The 20,598-nt window shown below is 39.8% G+C and overlaps 2 protein-coding genes across 2 annotated transcripts in view; both read left to right on the top strand.

Annotated features, from left to right (window-relative positions):
* Positions 1-691: 691 nt before the first annotated feature.
* LOC129205960 (radial spoke head protein 6 homolog A-like) lies at positions 692-8,147 on the top strand. The gene is made up of 6 exons (XM_054824474.1): positions 692-1,459; positions 1,965-2,196; positions 3,866-4,615; positions 5,757-5,901; positions 6,691-6,808; positions 7,473-8,147. Exons 1-6 carry the CDS (start codon positions 741-743, stop codon positions 7,711-7,713), a joined length of 2,205 nt encoding a protein of 734 aa, XP_054680449.1. The 5' UTR covers positions 692-740; the 3' UTR covers positions 7,714-8,147.
* A 333-nt stretch (positions 8,148-8,480) lies between these two features.
* The window catches only part of CENPE (centromere protein E), a 40,087-nt gene continuing 27,969 nt past the window's right edge, over positions 8,481-20,598 (top strand). Inside the window, exons 1-14 of the mRNA XM_054825666.1 lie at positions 8,481-8,603; positions 8,942-9,033; positions 9,879-9,968; positions 10,637-10,755; positions 12,366-12,485; positions 13,435-13,516; positions 13,715-13,782; positions 13,858-13,929; positions 15,490-15,541; positions 16,356-16,443; positions 16,636-16,762; positions 17,447-17,566; positions 18,867-19,025; positions 19,389-19,533. Of these exons, the coding sequence (XP_054681641.1) occupies positions 8,548-8,603; positions 8,942-9,033; positions 9,879-9,968; positions 10,637-10,755; positions 12,366-12,485; positions 13,435-13,516; positions 13,715-13,782; positions 13,858-13,929; positions 15,490-15,541; positions 16,356-16,443; positions 16,636-16,762; positions 17,447-17,566; positions 18,867-19,025; positions 19,389-19,533 (1,390 nt within the window). The 5' untranslated portion in view covers positions 8,481-8,547. The remainder of the gene's footprint in view (positions 8,604-8,941; positions 9,034-9,878; positions 9,969-10,636; positions 10,756-12,365; positions 12,486-13,434; positions 13,517-13,714; positions 13,783-13,857; positions 13,930-15,489; positions 15,542-16,355; positions 16,444-16,635; positions 16,763-17,446; positions 17,567-18,866; positions 19,026-19,388; positions 19,534-20,598) is intronic.

Raw genomic sequence — 20,598 nt, 5'->3', positions numbered from 1 at the left:
CTAATAGCTCGGGCAGCTTGCTGGGATTTCCCGCCTAGCAAACACACCAAATCCGCTGGACTGAGGGAAGCGAGCCCTGCAGGAGCACCCCCAGCCCGCTGCAGGCGGTTCCCCTGGGGCCCGCCCACAGTGAGAGCCCCCTCAGGGAGCCGCTGCGTCTCCCGCCCGGCGCTGAGAAAAGCTGACGGGGACGACAGCCCCCTCAGAAATCAGGTCGTTCTCCCAGCCACCTGCTGCTCCTCAGCGTGCGGCGACGCAAGCGGGACACCCCCCCCAGCCCGCCGGGTAACGGCAGGAGGCACCTGAGCGCAGCCTGATCGGCAGCTCCAACGGCCACCCGGACACCGAGCGGCTATCCCGCGCGCGCCTCCAACAGTTTCAACCGCCAGCCCCGGCACGCGGGGCTCTGCCAATGGCTTCAACGGCCTCCCTCGGCGCCACTGCTCCCTCAGGGGCCCTGGCTGCAGCGGGCGCAGTTAGCGCGCCGGCACAAGCTGCTGCCCCTCGCCGAGCGCGGGGTCCAGCAGGACAGCAGACCCGAGTCTCGACAAAAAAACCCCGCCGCGGGCCCACCCCTTCCGGCACCGCCCCGCCGGGCGTCCCAAGCAACGGCGGCCGGTTTACCTCGACGACGCTCCGCCCCGCGGGCGGCAGCCGTTGCTACGCGACGAGCGGAGCGGACGGCGGCTGAGGGACGGCTCGGTGTCCCGGGCCCGGCCCGCGCCTCCCCGGACCCGGCTATGGCTGAGCCTCCCGAGGAGCCCCCGCCCCAGGCTGTCCCGCGGGAAGGGCAGGAGGAGCCAGGCCTCAGGGAGCACCTGTGGCCCGGACGCAGCCCCGATCAACCCGAGCCGTACACTTCCCACCAGCCTCAGCAGTCAGAACCGGGACCGGTTTCCTATGAATACCAGGGGGTGAGGCAAGGGGCCGATCAGCCACAAGGACTGAGAAAGAGCATTTATCAGCCACGTGCACCCGACCAAGACCCCTACCAAGCACAAGACCAAAGAGAAACTGTCGGCCAGACTCATGCACCGGGACAAGCACCATATCAATCACAGACCCCAGTTCAACATCTCTATCATCCATGGGGAGCAGAACAAGCCTCTTACAAGCTACAGGTGCCAGAAATAAACATCAGCCAGAGTTACATGCTGGGACAAGACTCTCATCAAGAGGCAAGGCAAAGCATGTATCAGTCATATGCACTAGGATTAGACCCTCACCAAGCTGAAGAACCAAAAAGTGCCTATCAGACATATGCAGTAGGACGAGATCACTATCAAGCCTATGGACGTGGGCATGGCCCCTATCAACCACACGAACCAGGTTATGGTCTCTATCAGCCAGGATACAGTCTGTATGATGATCAGATCCCAGATCCCAACTCCCGAATGCTGGCAATTCAGAATGCAAAAGCCTATTTACTGCAGAGCAGCACAATATCTGGCCTGAACTTGTAAGTCTGAAAAAGGGACACAATTGAAAGGGGTAGGAAGTATGAGTGGAGAGAAAAGTAGTGTTGGTAAAAGGGCAAAGGGTTATGTTAAGAAAGGGAGGGATACCAGGGGATATATATAAAATGGGGGAATATGTTACGAATGCAATAATTCATTGCTATGTGATACTTGTGTGTCCAACATCTTTCAGAATCAAAATTCCTAAGGGAATTTATAAAGTTCAAAGGGAAATTGATTTGATTAAGACCAAGTTTAAATTCAGCTTCAGCTCCTGAGGCAGGTGCAGTATATACCAAAAATGGAAGATGGGACTACTCCTAAGTATATTATAATCAGGCTAGTTTAAAGTCTAATTTCCCATAATGCTCCATGATCCCCTTTCATCTAACTATTCCAATGATTTCTCCAAAGCTCCAGGTGATTTGTTTCTACTTTTGATATTAAAAACATAATATTCTAAGACTTTTGTACAGTAGGCCAATAATATTTACATTTACATGACAGATATGATCATCTTGCTAATATGCTAACAAAGATCCTGGATGAACAGCCCACAAATGTAGTAGACATAATTGAGAATATCAGCAAGGATGTGAAGTGGGCTCAGTTTCGGAAAAAAATGGACACTCTTCGAGATGAACATGAGATTCTTCCAAAATTTGAAGCTGCAGAAAAGCGCAAAGCTTTGTTCCTCAAGGCAAATGGAGAAGGAGATGAAGAACTGGAAGAAGAGATAGTGAGTTATTATAAGAGAAAAATAGATGTTGTATATACCAGGGAATAGGTGGGATGATGGCTGGAAGGGAAGGAAGGAATTTGTGATCTTCCTTGTAGTATTGCCTCTCACAATCATATAAATAATTGCAGCCACAGTACCATGTACCCTCTTCATAGTTGAGACGGTCCAATGTCTGGTTGTGAAGAAGAAAACTCATCTGGTTACTAAGTTGGGATTTTTTACTGTAGTAAATCTAATACCCTGAGCCTTTAAAATCATAGATGTCCTACAGATGATCACTTTCAACAGAAAGTAAAGTTTACAATATCTCCCGTGTGCCAGCTCAGCATGGAATACTGCATCCAAATTTCTTTTCTTTATCTAAAAGTGATATTTCTTTACCTAAAGTGACCATAATTCTGGACACCAGTTTGAGAATATTGTGCACACCTGCTACTGTAAAATAGAGAATGGAGAATTTTGTGATCCTTCAAGCTCCAGCTGTGGTTGCAGTCTCTCCTTCTCCAACTAAAAAAAAAAAAAAAAACAAAACCAAAAACCAGTTATAATGAGAACTACTAGAATTGAAAAGCCACTTATTAAAACAGGGGATTTTTCATTATTCAATTGCTTATATGCAGAAGCATTTGTAACCAATGAAAAATTAAGAGAATTCTTATAATGACCAAGGGAAACTAATCAACAAGATGTTGATTTTCATATGAAGTTACCAGTATATATTCAAATGAATTGCCATTGCAGAATACAAATACTAACAACACAAAGAGATAGACTTTGATCTTTTCCATAGCCTATTACTTATTTTACAGTAACAGTATAAGATGGTAAATAATGGAAAAAAGTAGGGTATTTCACATTGGAATTTTGCATTTTTCATTCTCCTGTATATCTTGCTTTGATATAAGAAATCTGGAAGGGCCAAATAAATTCCATATCAAACTAGCACTACTTCTTCCAAATTCCCTACCCTGCCATGTACAACTTTTAATACCTTTGTCTGTGTGATATAATCCCCTACCCCCCTGAAATGGGAGAAGGGTGATAAAGTGAATGGAAATACTTAATGAAATCTTTATTACCAGTAATGAAGTTCTGCTTCCACTGAAGCCAGCAGGAGTCTTATTATGGACTTCAGTAAGAGCAGGGGCCAGTATTTTAAAAAATGCAGGTAGCTTTATGCCAAGGTGTTCAAAAAACCAACACTCACTCCAGAGAAATATTGCTGCTCTGGTGTCTAAATATATAAAATACGTATTATATTTCCTCCAAATGCATCTGCCACAAATACAAGGAAACACAATAACACCATTTGTGGGCATCAAGGCCTCTTACATAGCTGACATGCCCTAGCACTGAAGTCCTTTGTAGGTCCAGTGTGAGAATTCTGACTTCTTAATTTTGCAGTAATTAAAAGTGAGTTCGAATTTTGAAATCCTGTATTCTAAAAGCTGCAGTTCATCTGTGTTCTCTTCTTTACCCATAAAATGGCATTTTAAATTTTTCTAAATTATAGTGGAAGATGTAGTGAATGAATGTCTGCAAAGCATTTTGAGAGAATGAGTGGCACTACAGGAAAGTGAAGTATAATGTACAGTGGATAATGTTTGATTTTTCAAATAGATAATTATAGTATTCTTCAGTTCTAACTCCAGATCTTCTTTCCTAGGGAGAGATGCCTCTACCTAATGTAATGGAAACAGCCTTTTATTTTGAACAGGCTGGAATAGGCTTGAGCAAAGATGAATCCTATCACATATTCCTTGCCCTTAAAAAACTAATTAGCATTCAGCCAATCCAGACCTGTCGCTTCTGGGGCAAAATTTTGGGCCTGGAGATGAACTATATTATAGCTGAAGTACAGTACCATGAGGGGGAAGAGGAGGAGGAAACAGAAGAGGACGAAGTTATTGAGGAAGGAGGGAAAGGGGTGGGTGAAGATGAAGATGAAGATGAGGAGAAAGAAGATGAACCACCAAAGTCCACCTATAAGCCCCCACCTGTCGTCCCAAAAGAAGAAAATGGGACTGGGGCTAATAAATTTGTCTACTTTGTCTGTAATGAGCCAGGCAAGCCATGGGTGAAATTGCCTTCAGTGACGCCAGCCCAGATTGTCTGTGCCAGGAAAATCAAGAAGTTCTTCACTGGTAGGCTGGATGCTCCTGTTGTGAGCTTTCCTCCTTTCCCTGGAAATGAAGCCAATTACCTGCGTGCACAGATAGCTCGGATCTCAGCAGGAACCCAGATCTCTCCCATTGGATTTTACCAGTTTGCAGAGGAAGAAGGAGAAGAGGAGGAGGAGGGGGGAGGAGGAAGAGAAACATATGAAGAAAACCCTGATTTTCAGCCTCTTTCTGTAGCTGAACTGGTGGATTCTCTCTCCACATGGGTACACCATAGACAGAGTATCCTAAAGCAGGTATGTTCTGGCGTAGCTTACATGGACCTCGGACACCATTCACACTATAGTACTTGTAGGGTTTCAGAACGTAAATGAAAATCCTCACCTGCACATTTGAACTATTCACCAGAAATGGTATTGGACTGAAATATTTTTCTACAGAAAATATATTTGATATAGTATATAATACATAAATATGTTGCACATATTTACATATTGCATATATTTTATATATATATGAACCTTCTAGGTTTAGTACTTTTTTCAATGATGTGTTCTTGAGATTGAAAGCTATCTTTAGATAACAGTATGGAGTTGGACCTTGATAGATAACAATTTCTGGTAACCTTTTATATAGAGTTTTCTCTTTTGAAGTCCTTACTTCACAAAAATGTTTAAATTCTCTTTTCCTGGGTAGGATGCTAAAGTGCAGATAGCTTATGATTCTATGCTAAATGGAACTTATTTGATGTTTTCTTCTATTTTTTGTCACTTACTTTCTTCTGTGAAACAGAAATAGCTTAAAACCAAAATATTGTAAATAAAATTGTAGCATAAAATATTCATGATAGCAGGCTAGTGCTGGAAAGAGGTATTACTAATTTGATGATCATTGCTGGATGACTTGCTGGCCAGTCTACCAATTCAAGAATGCTAGTGTAAAATAACAGCACATGGTAGGAAATAATGTTTTAAATTATTACCAGCAATAGTTGTAAAAATAAAACCTATATGCATTAGAATCTTAAGGACATTATGTTACGTTCCCCTGACTGGTAGCTAAATAACAAGGCAGACTTTAAAAGGAAGGGGCAAAGTCTGTAAGCTAAGCCTCTTAGTTTCCAGTAACTGGTAATCTAGCAAGGATATAAACCAAAACGGCAGGGAACTGAGGACTACCAAATAACAAAAAGCTGATGACAGAGGTATAAGGTTATTCTGGAATAGTAGGCAGGGATGAGGGAGTAATGAGAGATATAGGGAACACTCTGCCAAGAGGATACAATATTCTGCCAACAATATACCCACTGTAGAATATACACTTTTCTTTCCCGCCCCCCCCCCCCCGTGACAATTGGCCTGAGCCAATTGTCTTAACTGGCTTGCATTCTTTTGGCAATTGTCACATGTATTTATTATTTTACCATATCAATTATAGGGTCGTTGTGTTTGGCTTAATCCTTTTCAAAAATCAGAGGAAGAAGAAGAAGAAGAAAATGAAGAGGATGAGAAAGCAGAGGAGCCAGATGAACAACAGCAAGAAATAGGACCTCCTCTTCTCACTCCAGTCTCTGAAGATGAAGGTATTCCTCATGGAATATGAAGTTTTTGACAGAGAACCACTAGGAATGTTGGCATTTAGGTAGTAAATATTTGAAGTTATAGGTTTCTGATGCTTCATGGAGCAATATAGTTTGCCCCTGTAGGGTAAGCACATTCTTTTATAAAACTGAAATAATTTGGTTTACTAGTTAACAATCTTGTTGATACTAAAGGGAAAAAATACCTCAGACTTGTCAGGCTACTGCAAATTCAAGACAGCTCACTACATGAAATACATTCAGCTATTTTTCATCATCTTTTGGACCAAAAAAAAGTGTGTGTGCATGTCTAAATAAATAAATACACAGATGCATAGATATACAAATAAAAATTTAGAACCCGTAGCGTAGTACTGCAGCAAATCATGGCAATATGGGAACCTGAATGTTAGATTACATCAATAGTCAATGATTTTCCTACTCTCCATTCTTTGATCAAGGTGAAATATAACTATATAATTTATACATAAGTGATAAACAGTCCTTGACAAAATAAACAGTGGTGAGTACTACTGCATTTCAGGAGCATGATCTTTTCTGTATGTGGGTCTATTAGCATTCCCATGCTACCTACCCATACATACAAACCACCTGTTTTAATACAGTGCCTACATTTATTGTTTCTGACTTCTGGCTCTTGTAACATGCAACTTAATATAACCATTGCTTGAATTCTGTGAAAGTCCTGTAGCTCTTGTAGCTCAGTCTTAAATATTTTATAGAGGCTTGTAAGTCAATTTATTCATAGAATGTGTGTTTGGCTGCCTCCAGGAATTCAAAACATCCCTGCTTGGACAGCTCAGCCTTCTACAAACTTGATCCCACAATATGCTGTTGCAATCCTCAGGTCTAACCGATGGCCCGGAGCATATGCCTTTGCATCTGGCAAGTGAGTAGCTAGCTGACGTGGTTACAGCACAGACTGTATGTGCTAAACAGAGATATGCGTTTAATGAAGTCAAAGTTGCTTTATTATTAATTCATTGACAGAATTCTAACTATTCCATAGATTGATGGCCACTTAAACATGTACAGCAACAGAAAATATGTATTTAAGACTGAAAATTAATAACCATTGGAAAGGCTAGTATAAAATTAATGGATGTAAATGCCCAGTTAATATGTGAGCCCAATCCTTGATTTAAAACCTATATTCTTGAGCCTGTGGTACTTTTTACAAAAATAGCTACATTCTGTGGTTCTAATGTTCGTTCCATTACACATGATACAGTCTTTACCTGTACATGCTTTCAAATGGACGCTGGAGTTGGTGTCTGAAATGGCCCTATGTTACCAATGTGAAGTTGGAGTCATATTGCAACATAGTGCAGTGACGGAGTACAGCCTTCATCATTTCAGCATTTGGAGATTAAGTGGAAGACATATCAATCAACAGTTACAGCAGTTAAAAAGAGGTGCCATCTTTCAAATATTTCTGTTCTAGGATATCTGCGCCACAGCGACTTTTTGCACAGCAGAGTAAGGAAGCCTGACAATATCTCCACTTATGTTTTGTTGGGAGGAGAACGTGATCTTTCGCTTTTCTTTCTCAGGAAATTTGATAACATCTACTTTGGCTGGGGTCACAAATACAGTCCAGAAAACCACGCTCCCGCACTGCCTCCACCAGTGCAAGCAGAATACCCCAGGGGGCCAGAAATCACTGAAACAAGAGACCCCACTCTGGAAGAGGAACTGGCTTTCAAGGCTGCGAAGGAAGAAGCCTTAGCTGCAGCTGAAGAGGAGGAAGATGAGGAAGATGTTGAGGATGATGAAGAGGAGGATGATGATTAAAATATGGGGGGGGAAACATTTTTATTTTAAAAGTTTAAAGATGAATAATATTTTCATCAATTAGTCCTTAATTAGTTGACTTTAAAAGAAATACAATAGGAGCACGCCTTCTTTTGTGATTTCTGTAGGCTCTTTACACAGGTACCTTCCCTTCCTTCCCTCTCCCCCAAGCCCACCCGTGCTGGCGTGAAGACTGCATTGCTTTCACTGGAAGACAACACAATAAAGCAGCGGTTTTTTAGAAGAGTAAGCAAACATAGGCCACTTCTGTTTCCTATAATAACACCGCTTTGAACTACCTACGTACCTGCCACCCACCAAACGTTCTTGTTGTTTTTCTAACCCGCACTTCAATACCTATACAAATTTTACTTAAACCAAAAAAATAAAGTTAATTACGTAACACTATCACTTTTGTCTGTGAAAGCATACTATTTAAATTCAGTAGAAACCTTATTAAGTTACTATCCGAGTGCACAATGATGATATTTCCCACAGCAGATCGCTGTCGCCCACAGGGCGTCACTCCTGCGTCGCGGCAGCCCTGGCTGGCACCATCTCTCGATGAACAGGGGTGTGTGGCGGGCCAGCTCAGCGGCTGTTCCGCCATCTCGCCCTCACTACGCTTTCCCTGGCCTCCCCCGTCAGCTTTTGGCGAGTGGTACGCTCCACCGTGGCGTCTGCCCTGCGCGGGCCAATAGGAAGCGATCTCGGGAGAAGTTCAAACTGCGGTAGCGGTTGGGGTGTTCGCCTGGGTGCGAAAGGAGCGAGTGGTTTCTCTGTCACAGGCGGCGCGTGCCCGGGAGCGTGGCTCTCTGCCCAACGGCCGCGAGGATGGCGGATGAGGGAGCTGTGACGGTCTGCGTGCGTGTGCGGCCGCTCATCGATAGGTGAGGCTCCGTCCAGGTGGGGAGGGCTGCACCCGAGCCCCCGGCCTGAGAGGAGGCTTCAGTGCTACCCGCGGCCTCGGGGTTCCTCGGCTTCCCTGGGTGTTGCTGAGCTCCCCTCACCTTCAGCTGGGCCCCCCGAGAGCGCCGCTGCTGTCCTACGAAGAGGGGGAGGCGGGGGCGTAAATGTGGCGTCCGTCCCCCTGGAGGAAGGAGGGAGCCGGAAGAAACGGGGCTGGCGAGGACCTGGGGGAGAGAGATGCTCGCGGTGAGGGGGTAGACCTGCGTTATAGGAGCAGAGTCTTAACCCAATAAGGTTAACAGGGTATCTCTTCTTTTAGAGAAAATGCTCTAGAAGATAAGGTGTCACTCCACTGGAAAAGTGAAAATAATACTGTTTCCGAAGTCAATGGTACAAAAGTATTCAATTATGGTAAGAATATGGAAGTGATTATGTTATTTCGATGCTTATGTGGACCTTTGTTACTGTACTACTTGTATGTGTGCTAACATCAATGACCATAGCTTTTTGCTGTGTCCGTGAACTTTTTCTCCAATTTCATGATTTTTGCTGTTGGGCTATGTAGGATTTCTGTTTTAGTCAGTACCAGGAATATGCTTTTGAAGTCAGCTTTCCTCATCCATGTTGTTTTTTCTGTTCTGGCTCATGCTGTAGAGTGGTTTTGGAATATGTGAGCTGGATTCTTTTCATATGAATTCCAGTTACAAATGCACTAAACTAGGGCTAGTCCAGAGTATTTAGGGAGAAGGGGAACCCAAAACTGAAAAGTGCCTAGTGTGGATGTTAGATCGTCCTAACTGCCTTACTTTGAGTCTCTTCCTATTGATCCACTCTACTTGCTAATATGAGTATAGCCATGACAAAGATTTTTCCTACATGGATTCAATAAAAGCATGCTCCAAGCTCAGAGTTTAACAAGTAGTCTGTCTTGTCAGGCTTACAATCCTCATAGATAAACTAGCCATAACTGGTTTTAGGATTAAATGGGGTAACTATTTAACTGTGTCCATCATTCTTAGGGGTTTTGAGTGTTTTTTGACTTGTCTGTTCACTGTATCTTTCTTGGTTCTGGGCTCAATATTTCTTAAAAAAAAAAAAAGCCTGCCTTACTATCACAATTACATTTTATGTTTGAATTATCCTACAATCTGATGCCTATTCATTGGATTTGAAGTCAGCAATAGTAAGATGACAGGGTTTTTTTTGACTTGCAATACAATGGATTTAGATGCTTTATTTTAATTTTTTTTTTTAAGATCGTGTCTTTCACTCAAGTGACAACACTCAGCAGTTATATGAAGGTGTAGCTGTTCCAATTATACAGTCCGCTGTGCAAGGTTATAATGGTAAGTTTTAAAAAACTGTTTAAATCCTGTTTGTAATTGTGGTTTTACCCCAGCCAGCAGCTGAGCACCACGCAGCCACTCACTTCCCCCCCCTCATTGGGATGGGGGAGAGAATTGGAAGAGTTAAAGTGAGAAAACTCATGGGCTGAGATGAAGACAGTTTAATAGGTAAAGCAAAAGCTGTGTGCACAAGCAAAGCAAGACAAGGAATTCATTCACCACTTCCCATGGGCAGGCAGGTGTTCAGCCATCTCCAGGAAAGCAGGGCTCTGTCATGTGTAACGGTTACTTGGGAAGACAAACACCATCACTCTGAATGCCACCCCCCCTCTTCCTCTTCTCCAAGCTCCTTATAAACTGAGCATGATGTCATATGGTATGGAATATCCCTTTGGTCAGTTTGGGTCAGCTGCCCTGTCTGTGTCCCCTCCCTTGTGCACCCCCAGCCATCCTGCTGGCAGGGCAGTGCAGAAGTAGAAAAGGCCTTGGCTCTGTGTAAGCAGTGCTCAACAACAACAAAAACATGTCTATATTATCAACACTGTTTCCAGTGCAAATCCAAAACATAGCCCCATACCAGCTACTATGAAGAAAATCAACCCTCTCAGCTGAAACCAGGACAGTAATGCATTTCATAGGTAATTAGTAAAATTTAACTATCTTTCTAGGCACAATTTTTGCTTATGGACAGACTGCTTCAGGGAAGACATACACAATGATGGGAAATGAAGATTCTGTGGGCATTATCCCTAAGGCAATTCAACATGTTTTCAAAATTATTTGTGAGGTAAGCAATTCCATTAAATTGAAGTGACCAGAAAGGACTAGTAATATCTGTGATTGTTACAGAAAAATTAATTTTAGATCAAGGAGCTTATGAAGGAACTATATATTATATTGGACCATATGTTGCAGTTGTTTTGCTAGCCTTACAAAGATGAGTTGTTTAAAAAAAGATAATGGGACTCTTAGTTGGAATCAAATCAGAAAAAAAATGAGGGATGTTGTTAAACTTGCAAATATACTAAACCTTGATTACAAGTATAAATAGATGCTCAGTCATTAACATGGTAGATAAGGTAATGTGAAGCTTTGTATTCTTTATTCTGTTATTTTAAAACTTGGAAAAATTAACAGTATTAAAGACCTTTTAAGTGGGAAGAATATGACACTAAATTTACTTATTTCAAGCTTTCAAAAGATTCATAGACTAATTGCTTAATGCTAATAGGAAGTAAGGAGAAGGTATAAGTTAAAACAGTGATTTCCAAAATATCACCTGCAGAGCACTTGCTTTTGCCTTTAGGATTTCAGGTAATCATTATCAGTTATGTGAAATTGTCCCTCCTCCTTTGAAGAGGTGCAGAGTATGTTAGGGGTTCCATACAAGTAACTGAAGCCAAGAAAACTTTCCATGTTGCTGTAATCCTTGAGTCCATTGTGCAGCCTTTCCTCACCACAGTATTCTCTACCAGGGAGGCAGGGAAAGAAGGAGCAGCAAAGTAAATCTAAGCAAGCAGAGAGAAGACCCTAAGCAGGAGGAAATTAGATATGAAAAGGGCATTTAAGTGGGGCGACTATTGTCACACTTCTGTAGGGCAGTGTTGTGGTTTAACCCGTCAGGCAGCTAAAACAACCATATAGCCGTTCGCTCACTCTCCCCCAGAGTGGGATGGGGGGGGGGGGGGGAGGTAAAACTCATGGGTTGAGATAAAGACAGTTTAATATGACAGAAAAGGAAGAGAATAATGATAAAAGAATATACAAAACAAGTGATGCACAGCACAATCACTCACCATCTACAGACCACTGATGCACAGCTAGTTCCCAAGCTGTGATCTAAACCCCCAGCCAGCTTCCCCGAAGTTATATACTGAGCATGATGCCACATGGTATGGAATATCCCTTTCGCCCGTTTGGGTTAGCTCTCCTGGCTGTGTCCCCTGCCAGCTTCTTGTGCACCCCAGCCTCCTTGCTGGCAGGGCAGTATGAGAAGCTGAAAAGTCCTTGACTTAGTGTAAACATTGCCTAGCAACAACTAAAACATCAGTGTGTTATCAACATTATTCTCAGCCTAAAATCCCAAATATAGCACTATACCAGCTACAAGGAAGAGAATTGACTCTATCCCAGCTGAAACCAGAACAGCAGTTATCTTGCTTTTATAACCTACTAAAAGTGATACACCATTGATGCAACTGGAAGGAGTTGGGATAGAAGAAAAGTTATTCTGCATTGGTAGATGCTAATGTGTAAAGAGAATGGGTGGGGAAAGAAATCCGTGAAACGATATTCAAACATGCCTTTGAGTTTGGAATACTTGCATTAAAAGGTGTTCATTGATTAGTCTTCTCTTTTTTTCTTGGTGGGTTTTTTTTTTTCTTCTTTCAATATTAGATTCCAGATAGAGAATTCTTGCTAAGGGTTTCTTACATGGAAATCTACAATGAAACCATTACGGATTTGCTTTGTGATACCAGGAAAAAGAAGCCTCTGGGAATTCGTGAGGATGTTAATGTAAGTGGATGTTATGTAGTGTAAATACTGTGTCTGTCTGGAGTGAAAGAAAGTTAAAAAAGCAGCCTTCAGAGTCATCTAGTTGAAAACTTTTCTGTGTCACACTGTGTTATCTTCAGAATTAGCAGAAGGACACGATGTAGTAGAATAACAACAGTGAAGTTGGGCTTGCTGTTGCTGGTTTATCTTTATAAATGTAGACTCAATCCATTAAGTTTTCCAGGATAGTGTATTTAATTTAACTTTGCCAGTGAATGCTTGGGAGTTGTCTAGCTAATAAAACTTCCACAAACATGATATTAAGCCTCTCGCTCAATGTGTTAGAAGTATTCAACATATATACAGAGTGTCTTTAATACTATCTTCATATCATCTATGGAGTAGATACACTTCTACTGTAATCATAGAATAACCATCAGGCTAGAACTAATCAATAAGATGATCAGTAGGGAAAAATAAATCTATATAAGTGCCATCTTCAGTTTCTTTATGTTAAGTTTTGTAGCAAATAATAAAAATTGGTGGGGTTTTTTTTTTGTTGGTTTGGGTTTTTTTCCTCTCAGTGCCCTAAATGATCAATGCTTTTGGAACTTTGGGAAGAAGGGAGATTTATCAGTTGTACAATTATGTCCTTATAACATTTACTGAAAAATATACTCCCAGATTCCCTCAGAAATTGTCCAGAAGGATATTTCCCTTACCAGTTTTATTTTTAGAAAACTTTCTAATCTCTGTTGTTTGATTCTTGTGCCTTGAGACCTTTGTCGGAGTGGTAACCTAAACTTCCCCATTCCTTGTGTTCAGAGTAAAAAGACATTCAACTGATGTTGTTTCCTTTTAAGAAGGAAGCAAACTGGAATAAATACCGTAATAATTGCTGGTAATGTTAACTTAATGTATTGAACTGAGTTAGAGTTCAGTAAAATTTATTACTCTTTTTGTTCTTAAGAGGAATACGTATGTAGAAGATCTGATTGAAGAGGTGGTGGTTGCCCCGAAACAAGTTATGGAATGGATCAGAAAAGGAGAAAGTAAGCTGTTTAGCCAATGTCAAGTGTTATCTTAGAAAAGTGCTGATGAATCAGATAAATCTAGAATCATGGGGTATCACTTTGAGATTATATTCAGAAATCAATGTTTTTCAGATAGCTTTAAAATTGTACTTTTTGTCTGTTATCTCCAGTTTATCAGAATATAACCAGAAGTATTCTAATATTTCTTTCTGACAGAAAATCGCCATTATGGAGAAACAAAAATGAATGAACACAGCAGCCGTTCTCACACTATCTTCAGAATGGTAAAAACTGTTTCACTATTAGGAGGGGTTTTAGTATTTTTGAAGTGACAAAACCTTTATTGCACCCTCTTCTAGATCATTGAAAGCAGAGAACGAAGTGACCCTGCAAATGCAAACTGTGACGGAGCAGTGATGGTATCCCACTTGGTAAGCTATACTCCAAGAAGTTATTAAATAGACATTCAAGTAGAGAATTTACTGTTACCACTCGTTTGAGAGAAGAATATTACTTTATAATGACATTACAAGCATGCTTTGTTGTTGTGTCAGATGTTTCCTAAGCAGAAATCATGTTTCTGATCATCTGTATAGAAGGAGACTCCTGGGGTGTTATCTAGAGGATATCTTCCTGCTAAAGGGAATTCTGACATGGGAATAGTTCCTAGGCAATTCATGCTGGATTGGGAAGTATTATGCCCTTCCCGGGAGCATAAGGGACAACTACTTGTCAGAGTGCTCTTGCTTTTTGTTAAACACAGCTTCCCCTACTGACGAGTTCCTGATCCCTACACGCAGTTCCTGACCACTGACAAGTGCAGTGAAATAAATTCTCAAATGGGTAACCTTAAGGCTTCTCTTATCCTTACATTTAGTTGTAGTTAAAACAACATGTGGCCTGCAGCTGCAATGGCCAGAAGATTCATTTTTTCAAAAGCACTCCCACTTAGCATACACTGCTGCTCTCCAGGAGAGTGTTTTGGTTTCTGAAGCCTTCTCTATACGGTCTTTCCTTGATTCTCAGAAAACAATGCAAATCAACTGGAGGAATGAAATCAATATGAAAGCCTTTGAGCTTGCTAAAATCTGCATGTGCGCTTTTATTCAGAATTGGGAATACCGTTAAGTCAGTCGCATTGTGGAAAGAGCTTTCTGGTTTGGCTTCATATGAAAAAGCTCTGGGATCTGAATGTAAACACTGCTCATGCAGTTTGCTCTGAGCAAACTACCGCCCGTTTCTTTTTCTCACCATAGCTTAGGGGATCTACTCTTCTTACACCACCCTCTGCCCTGTCTCTCTTTCAATTGACTTTATAGTAACCTCTACTAACAGGGGGGCAGATAGAGGGTTTTTTTGGTCTGTTGCTGTTTGGTGGGGTTAGTACAGGACTTTACCCTTCTGAAACAGAAACCACTTAAAGTGAGGGCTACTTGCTCAGGCAAATCATTATGGGATGCTGTAAAGTTCTAGTTGACTTTGAACCAGACTAAGTGAGGCTTTTCCTCTGGTATGTAATTTCTTCCTTTCCTTATCCCCACAATGGCAGGCAAGGAGAGACATACAGCTGATTCAGGACAGTGTGCTAGATAATCTCATCTAGGCTTTCTTTCCCATGAAAGATTGGACCAGATGATCTGTGATTCTATGAAGCTTCCTACAGCTTGAATCTGTAGTTAACCTTTCTGTATTGAGAAGCTATGTTTATCTTTTGCTTATTGAGGATAGGGGGAATTTGAAAGCTTGAAATATTGTTCAGGGTGGTATTAATAGAATTCATACAAACTTATCACATGTCCTTACGTACCTTGAAAGTATTGATTGGTATGTGTAGAGTAGCTATGGGTTAGTTCCAATAATGACAGATCTCTTGGGTTTTTTTCTAAGTGTAACTTAGTTTATGAAATTTTTAGAGATTTATTATTGAATTAAGAAGATCTAAAATTAAATTGCCTCAGAACTAACCTGTGAAATATTTAATGAATTTGCAGAACTTGGTAGATCTGGCAGGCAGTGAAAGAGCTAGTCAAACAGGATCTGAAGGTGAGTGTTAAATAAGGCTCTCCTAATGACCGCTTCTGTTAATTAACCTTTATGAGAGAGTATGATAGAAGGGAAATTATTTGATCTATGTGCTATTGTGTTACTTGCTGTTTATAAATAATCTCTTTTTCCCCTCGGTAGGGCAGGATCTACTCAGAAAAATACTGAAAATGCTGTAAAGTGCAGATAACTAGGTAGCAATATGGCTTTTCTAGAGTAGCAGCTCCAGCAACAGTCATGCACTGAACTAATAAAATGAAGATTCTCTCGTGGTAAAGAAATCATCAGCAAATTGTAGGGACTCATATGTAAAGGTGAAGTGCGAATAGGTGGCTCACTCTTTAGCTAAGAGGAAGCTTGGTTGTTAACAATGACAGTGTGAAGCTCCACAAAAATGCCTTTATCATAGAAAAGTTATTTGAGAGGAACGCAAGTTAATACTCTCTCTTACAAGGAATAACTAACCCAAAAGTCTTATCTAAGGTGGTTTGGTATACTTACACATGTAAATATGGGCATTTGCAAAATTTAAACAGGAAGCAGAGTTAAAGTTCTTATGGCCCCAGCTACTTACTATGTAAAGATTATTAATGTTTATTTGTGATAGATTACTATCTTATTTTGGTGCATTTTGGCTATTATAAAGGATTTGATACTGGCTGCTGGTGAGTCATAGTGCATTGTGGCACTTGAGATTTAACTCTTGGATAATCCCTCTGAGTGTAACATAGCACAAAAACTTGACTGGTTGAAAATGTATCTTAATGTTTTAAATTTAAAAAAAATAATTAAAAAATTACTGTGTGATACCTAGGTGTCAGACTGAAAGAAGGCTGCAATATAAACCGGAGCTTGTTCATTCTGGGTCAAGTTATCAAAAAACTTTGTGATGACCCTTCTGGGTAAGCACTTGTGTTTGTATACATGTTTTAAGAGAAGTCGCTAATAAACTAAGCAATTAAAATCCTTTATGTATCCTATTTTATGTAGGTAACTACTGCAAATAACATATTCCCTCTATAAAAGATATTTACTGTGTCTTTTCCGTACAAAAATATGAATTCTTTCATTTTTTCTTCCCTCTGTTTCTACAGCTTCATAAATTACAGAGACAGCAAGCTGACTCGAATTCTGCAGAACTCCCTTGGAGGAAATGCTAAGACAGTTATTATTTGTACAATTACTCCTGCTTCTTTTGATGAAACGCTCAGTACTCTTCAGGTAAAACTTCTCACCTGTTTTCAAGCATTATTCTGACTCAAGGCTTCATTGTAGACAGGTTGGAGGAGTGGAAAACGTAATCTGCTGGATCTGTAGTATCTCGAATCTTCTAAAGGTCCTCTGTGAACTTGGAACTTGAAATATTTTTTGTACACAGCATCTTTTTCCAGTTGTCATCTTGTTACCAGGTTGTCTAACTAGAGCTTTCTGGCAGCTGGAACAAAGCTCCTTCTCTTACTTTACAGGCAGTAGATAACCTCTGTTTTCTCATTTGCCTTTTCCAAACACAGTTAGATCTACAAGTTTTTGCTTACACAAGATGTTAGATAGGTCCTACAGAAAAGGAAGGTAATTAAACTGTTCTTGAGCTGTATTCTTTAGGTAGGATTGTCTTCCTTTTTGGTGCTCTCTTGAGCTTTTTATTAAATAAAAAATAACTTGGTATATTTTTACTTAAATGTTAGGCTTCACTTTTTTTAGTATTAATACCAAGCAAACAAAACTTACCTCTTCAAAGCTTAGAAATCATGAAATATAAGCAAATATAAATATTTGTGTCCTTTATTATATGTTGGTCTCTACCTAATAAACTGTCCCCTTAATTCTGTTGGGAAATATGAGACAGAATAAATCTTTTGATATATTTGTTCTCTAACTATTGGTCATGAGAGAATATTCTTGCAGTTTGCCAATACAGCCAAAAGAATGAAGAATACTCCGAAAGTCAATGAAGTACTTGATGATGATGCCCTCCTGAAGAGGTATCGCAAAGAAATTCTGGATTTGAAAAAGCAGCTGGAGGAAGTATGTAATAAACTTATAAAAATTAATCTATCCTTAGTAGTGATGGCTATTTGGAAACATTCTGTTTTAAATCAAAACCAGTTAAATTTGGAGGGGTAGGTAAATTGTTTAGAGATATGTCACTTCTCTTCAGAGAATAGAAATTGGAAAGGTAAAGTTTAGAACAACTGATGATAGTCAACATATCTGTGTGAAAGCTAACACTGAATGAGAACAACTAACTGAACTGCTTTCTTTCTGTAGGTTAATGTATTTAAATATAAATTTGTCGTGCCTTATAGCACACTAATATTGTCACAGATCAAAAGGAATAATGAACTGAGATTCAATAACTTATTGAGGTTAGATTCCAACTTAATATGTTTTTTTACCCCTTACTGATGTTTAACTTCAGTTTGAGTTGCAGAAGTTGCAACTGTGACAAAAACTTATGTCATGTATAGGCAGAAGATACATTTAGAAAATGAACAATAGTAACTTCCCACCAAACAGTGTAGTCTCGCCTGTGTTGATCTTTCTCCAAAAATCTATGGAGTTGAGGAGCAATCTTGCAAGTCTTGTTAGAGTACAGATCACAAAATATAAAGCACAGGAAAATTGTAATTCTGAGCATACTGTTTCAGTGAATTAAATCATCAAAAGATGAATTGGGGGGGGGTTGCAAATAAAAAAAAAAGTCATAGGAAAAGCTTAAAGGAAAAATAACTAACCTCTTTTTAAAGAGAAATGCAGTATAAACTTTCACCTTAAAGTGCTTGCTCTCTTCTGACATAGCAGGTAGTGAGGAAAGTACTTAATTAAGTGCAGAAGAGTTTGTTGGAAAATCCCATGTGAGCTTCAAATTACTCTACTGTAAGCTTATGATAAAGTTGTCAAAACTAGCTACTGTAATGCAGTTGCTTTATAACAGAATAAATTTTCAGTACTTTAAATTTTAAGAGGCCACATGCATTGGGGTAGCTTGCTGTTCTTTGACAAATGAACCGTAGCTCTCGGAGCTTTAGACTTCTGGCGCCTTGGGAAGATGACCTTAAACTATGTTACACTTCAAAGAATGCTTTTTTTGCCCGTACAAAAATCTGAGGCTGTATTGTTTTGGCGAGTTTTAACCCCTTTACTAAGTCTATAGGTAAGTTTGTAGACTAAATTGTCAGTTACATTGTTAAAGATTAAAGACAACTCTTCCAGTGTTAAAAGAATATGTGTGTAGTTGCTTTTAAATATTAGTAATTGTGTGTCTTCTGTAGGAATAGTTTGTGCTCCTAAAATGTCAGTTTGATTAATATTCTTTTTATTGAAGGTGTCTTCAAAGACTCAAATTCATGCAATGGAAAAAGACCAATTGGCCCAGTTATTGGAAGAAAAAAATTCTCTTCAAAAAGTACAGGAAGATAGGATACGAAACTTAACTGAGATGCTGGTGACTTCTGCCTCCTTTTCCTCAAAACAGAATTGTAAAGTAAGCACCTGTTCTAGATCTTATTTGTTAACTCTGAAATACTTTGCAAAAGGTAATATTAAATACATAGTGTTATATTGACAATGAAGTTTGAGAGGCAATTCTCACGTAATTTTTCTTATTTTGGAAGTGGTAATTTTCAAAGTTAACTTCTGAGTGAGTATCAATTCAATGTTGCTTTCCATTAAACAGACTGCAGAGACTTTTGCTTTCAAACTGTTATGCTGTTTAATTTTTAAGAAACTTCAAAACACTGTCTGGTTAGCTGCTGGTACTGTTAGAACTAGTTAGCCTAATGCAACATCTACTCTGTACTTAATGCTTTGGTTGTATCACTTCTGTAAATACTTTTTTTTTTTAAAGGCCAAGAGAAGAAGAAGAGTTACTTGGGCTGCTGGTAAAATAAACCAGGCGAATGTGAGCTATTTTGAAGACTTTGAAAAACCAAGGCTCACTGAAACAAAAAAAATGAAAATGTCTCTGTCGACACTTACAGACATGGAGGATTGTAAGTATCTTCAGGAAAAAAATGAGGAAACTCTGCAAAGCAGCTTTCAAGTGAGAAATAATCTCTTTTTAATAGACTTAAGTGAAAAAGCAGATTAATTTGCTAACAATACACAAGTGACATTTAGTTGGCAGTATACTACTCAAATTATGTTCCATGAACCCAGCTTTGAAAAAGTTACCTGGAGCCAATAAGGAAATTATACTTGTCTGCCAGCAAAGAATGCTGCCTGGAAGAGAAAGGGTTTTAGCACAAAAATGCTGGAGGTTCTTGTGCTGGAGATAAGGTTAATTTTATTTAAAAAGTGGGAGTATGAGTCTCACTATCCCAGGTGAAATAATATGTAGCAAATTCCTGTTGGATAACTTTTGCAAGCATTAGTTTCCCAAAGGAAATAAGTTGACTCTATGATAGCACCAATTTAAAAAAAAAAAAAAAAATTGAAATCAAAAAACCACAACAAAACCAAATGTCCCTGTACACACTTTCCAAGGAAATAACTTTTTTTTTTCTCTTCTGGATATTGAGCTTTCAATTTCTTAAAACCAAAAGAGCTGTGAGGTAAAAGGGAGGGTGTACAAATACTTCTGTCATGCAGCCTACCCCAATCCCCCTGTTTTCTGTAAAAGTAGGCAAAGTTGTTCTTTAACACAGACCATCCATACGAACCGTGTTCTCCCCCGAAAAAAAGGCAGTGGAGGAAGTGTGTGTGAGATTCCAAAATCCTCAACAAGAACCCAGAAGTCATTACTCAGATCAGACTGAGATACAGAAAAATTCAAGGACTTATTAAGGGAGCGAGGGACAAAGAAAGTTGAACTGAAGACAAGAGAATAATTGGACAGTGTTGTTGCTGAATTGTATCTTCTTACAGCCTTATTACCTATCTTTCTGTCAAGTTTTTTTGCTTGTGTGTGGATTGTCAGAGTGTTTTCTGTATGGGGGAGTGGTGCTTTTCTTTAAATCTTGCAGGATACTGTTGAGTGATTCTTTCCTTGATGCTTAAATGCTTTTCCTAGTCTGTAGTTAAGTATATATTCTGGATGAGCTTTAATACTCATTAAC

This window comes from Grus americana, chromosome 4 (assembly GCF_028858705.1).
Source record: "Grus americana isolate bGruAme1 chromosome 4, bGruAme1.mat, whole genome shotgun sequence".
In the NCBI taxonomy this organism is placed as follows: Eukaryota; Metazoa; Chordata; class Aves; order Gruiformes; family Gruidae; genus Grus; species Grus americana.
This window is presented reverse-complemented; position numbering and strand designations above follow the sequence as displayed.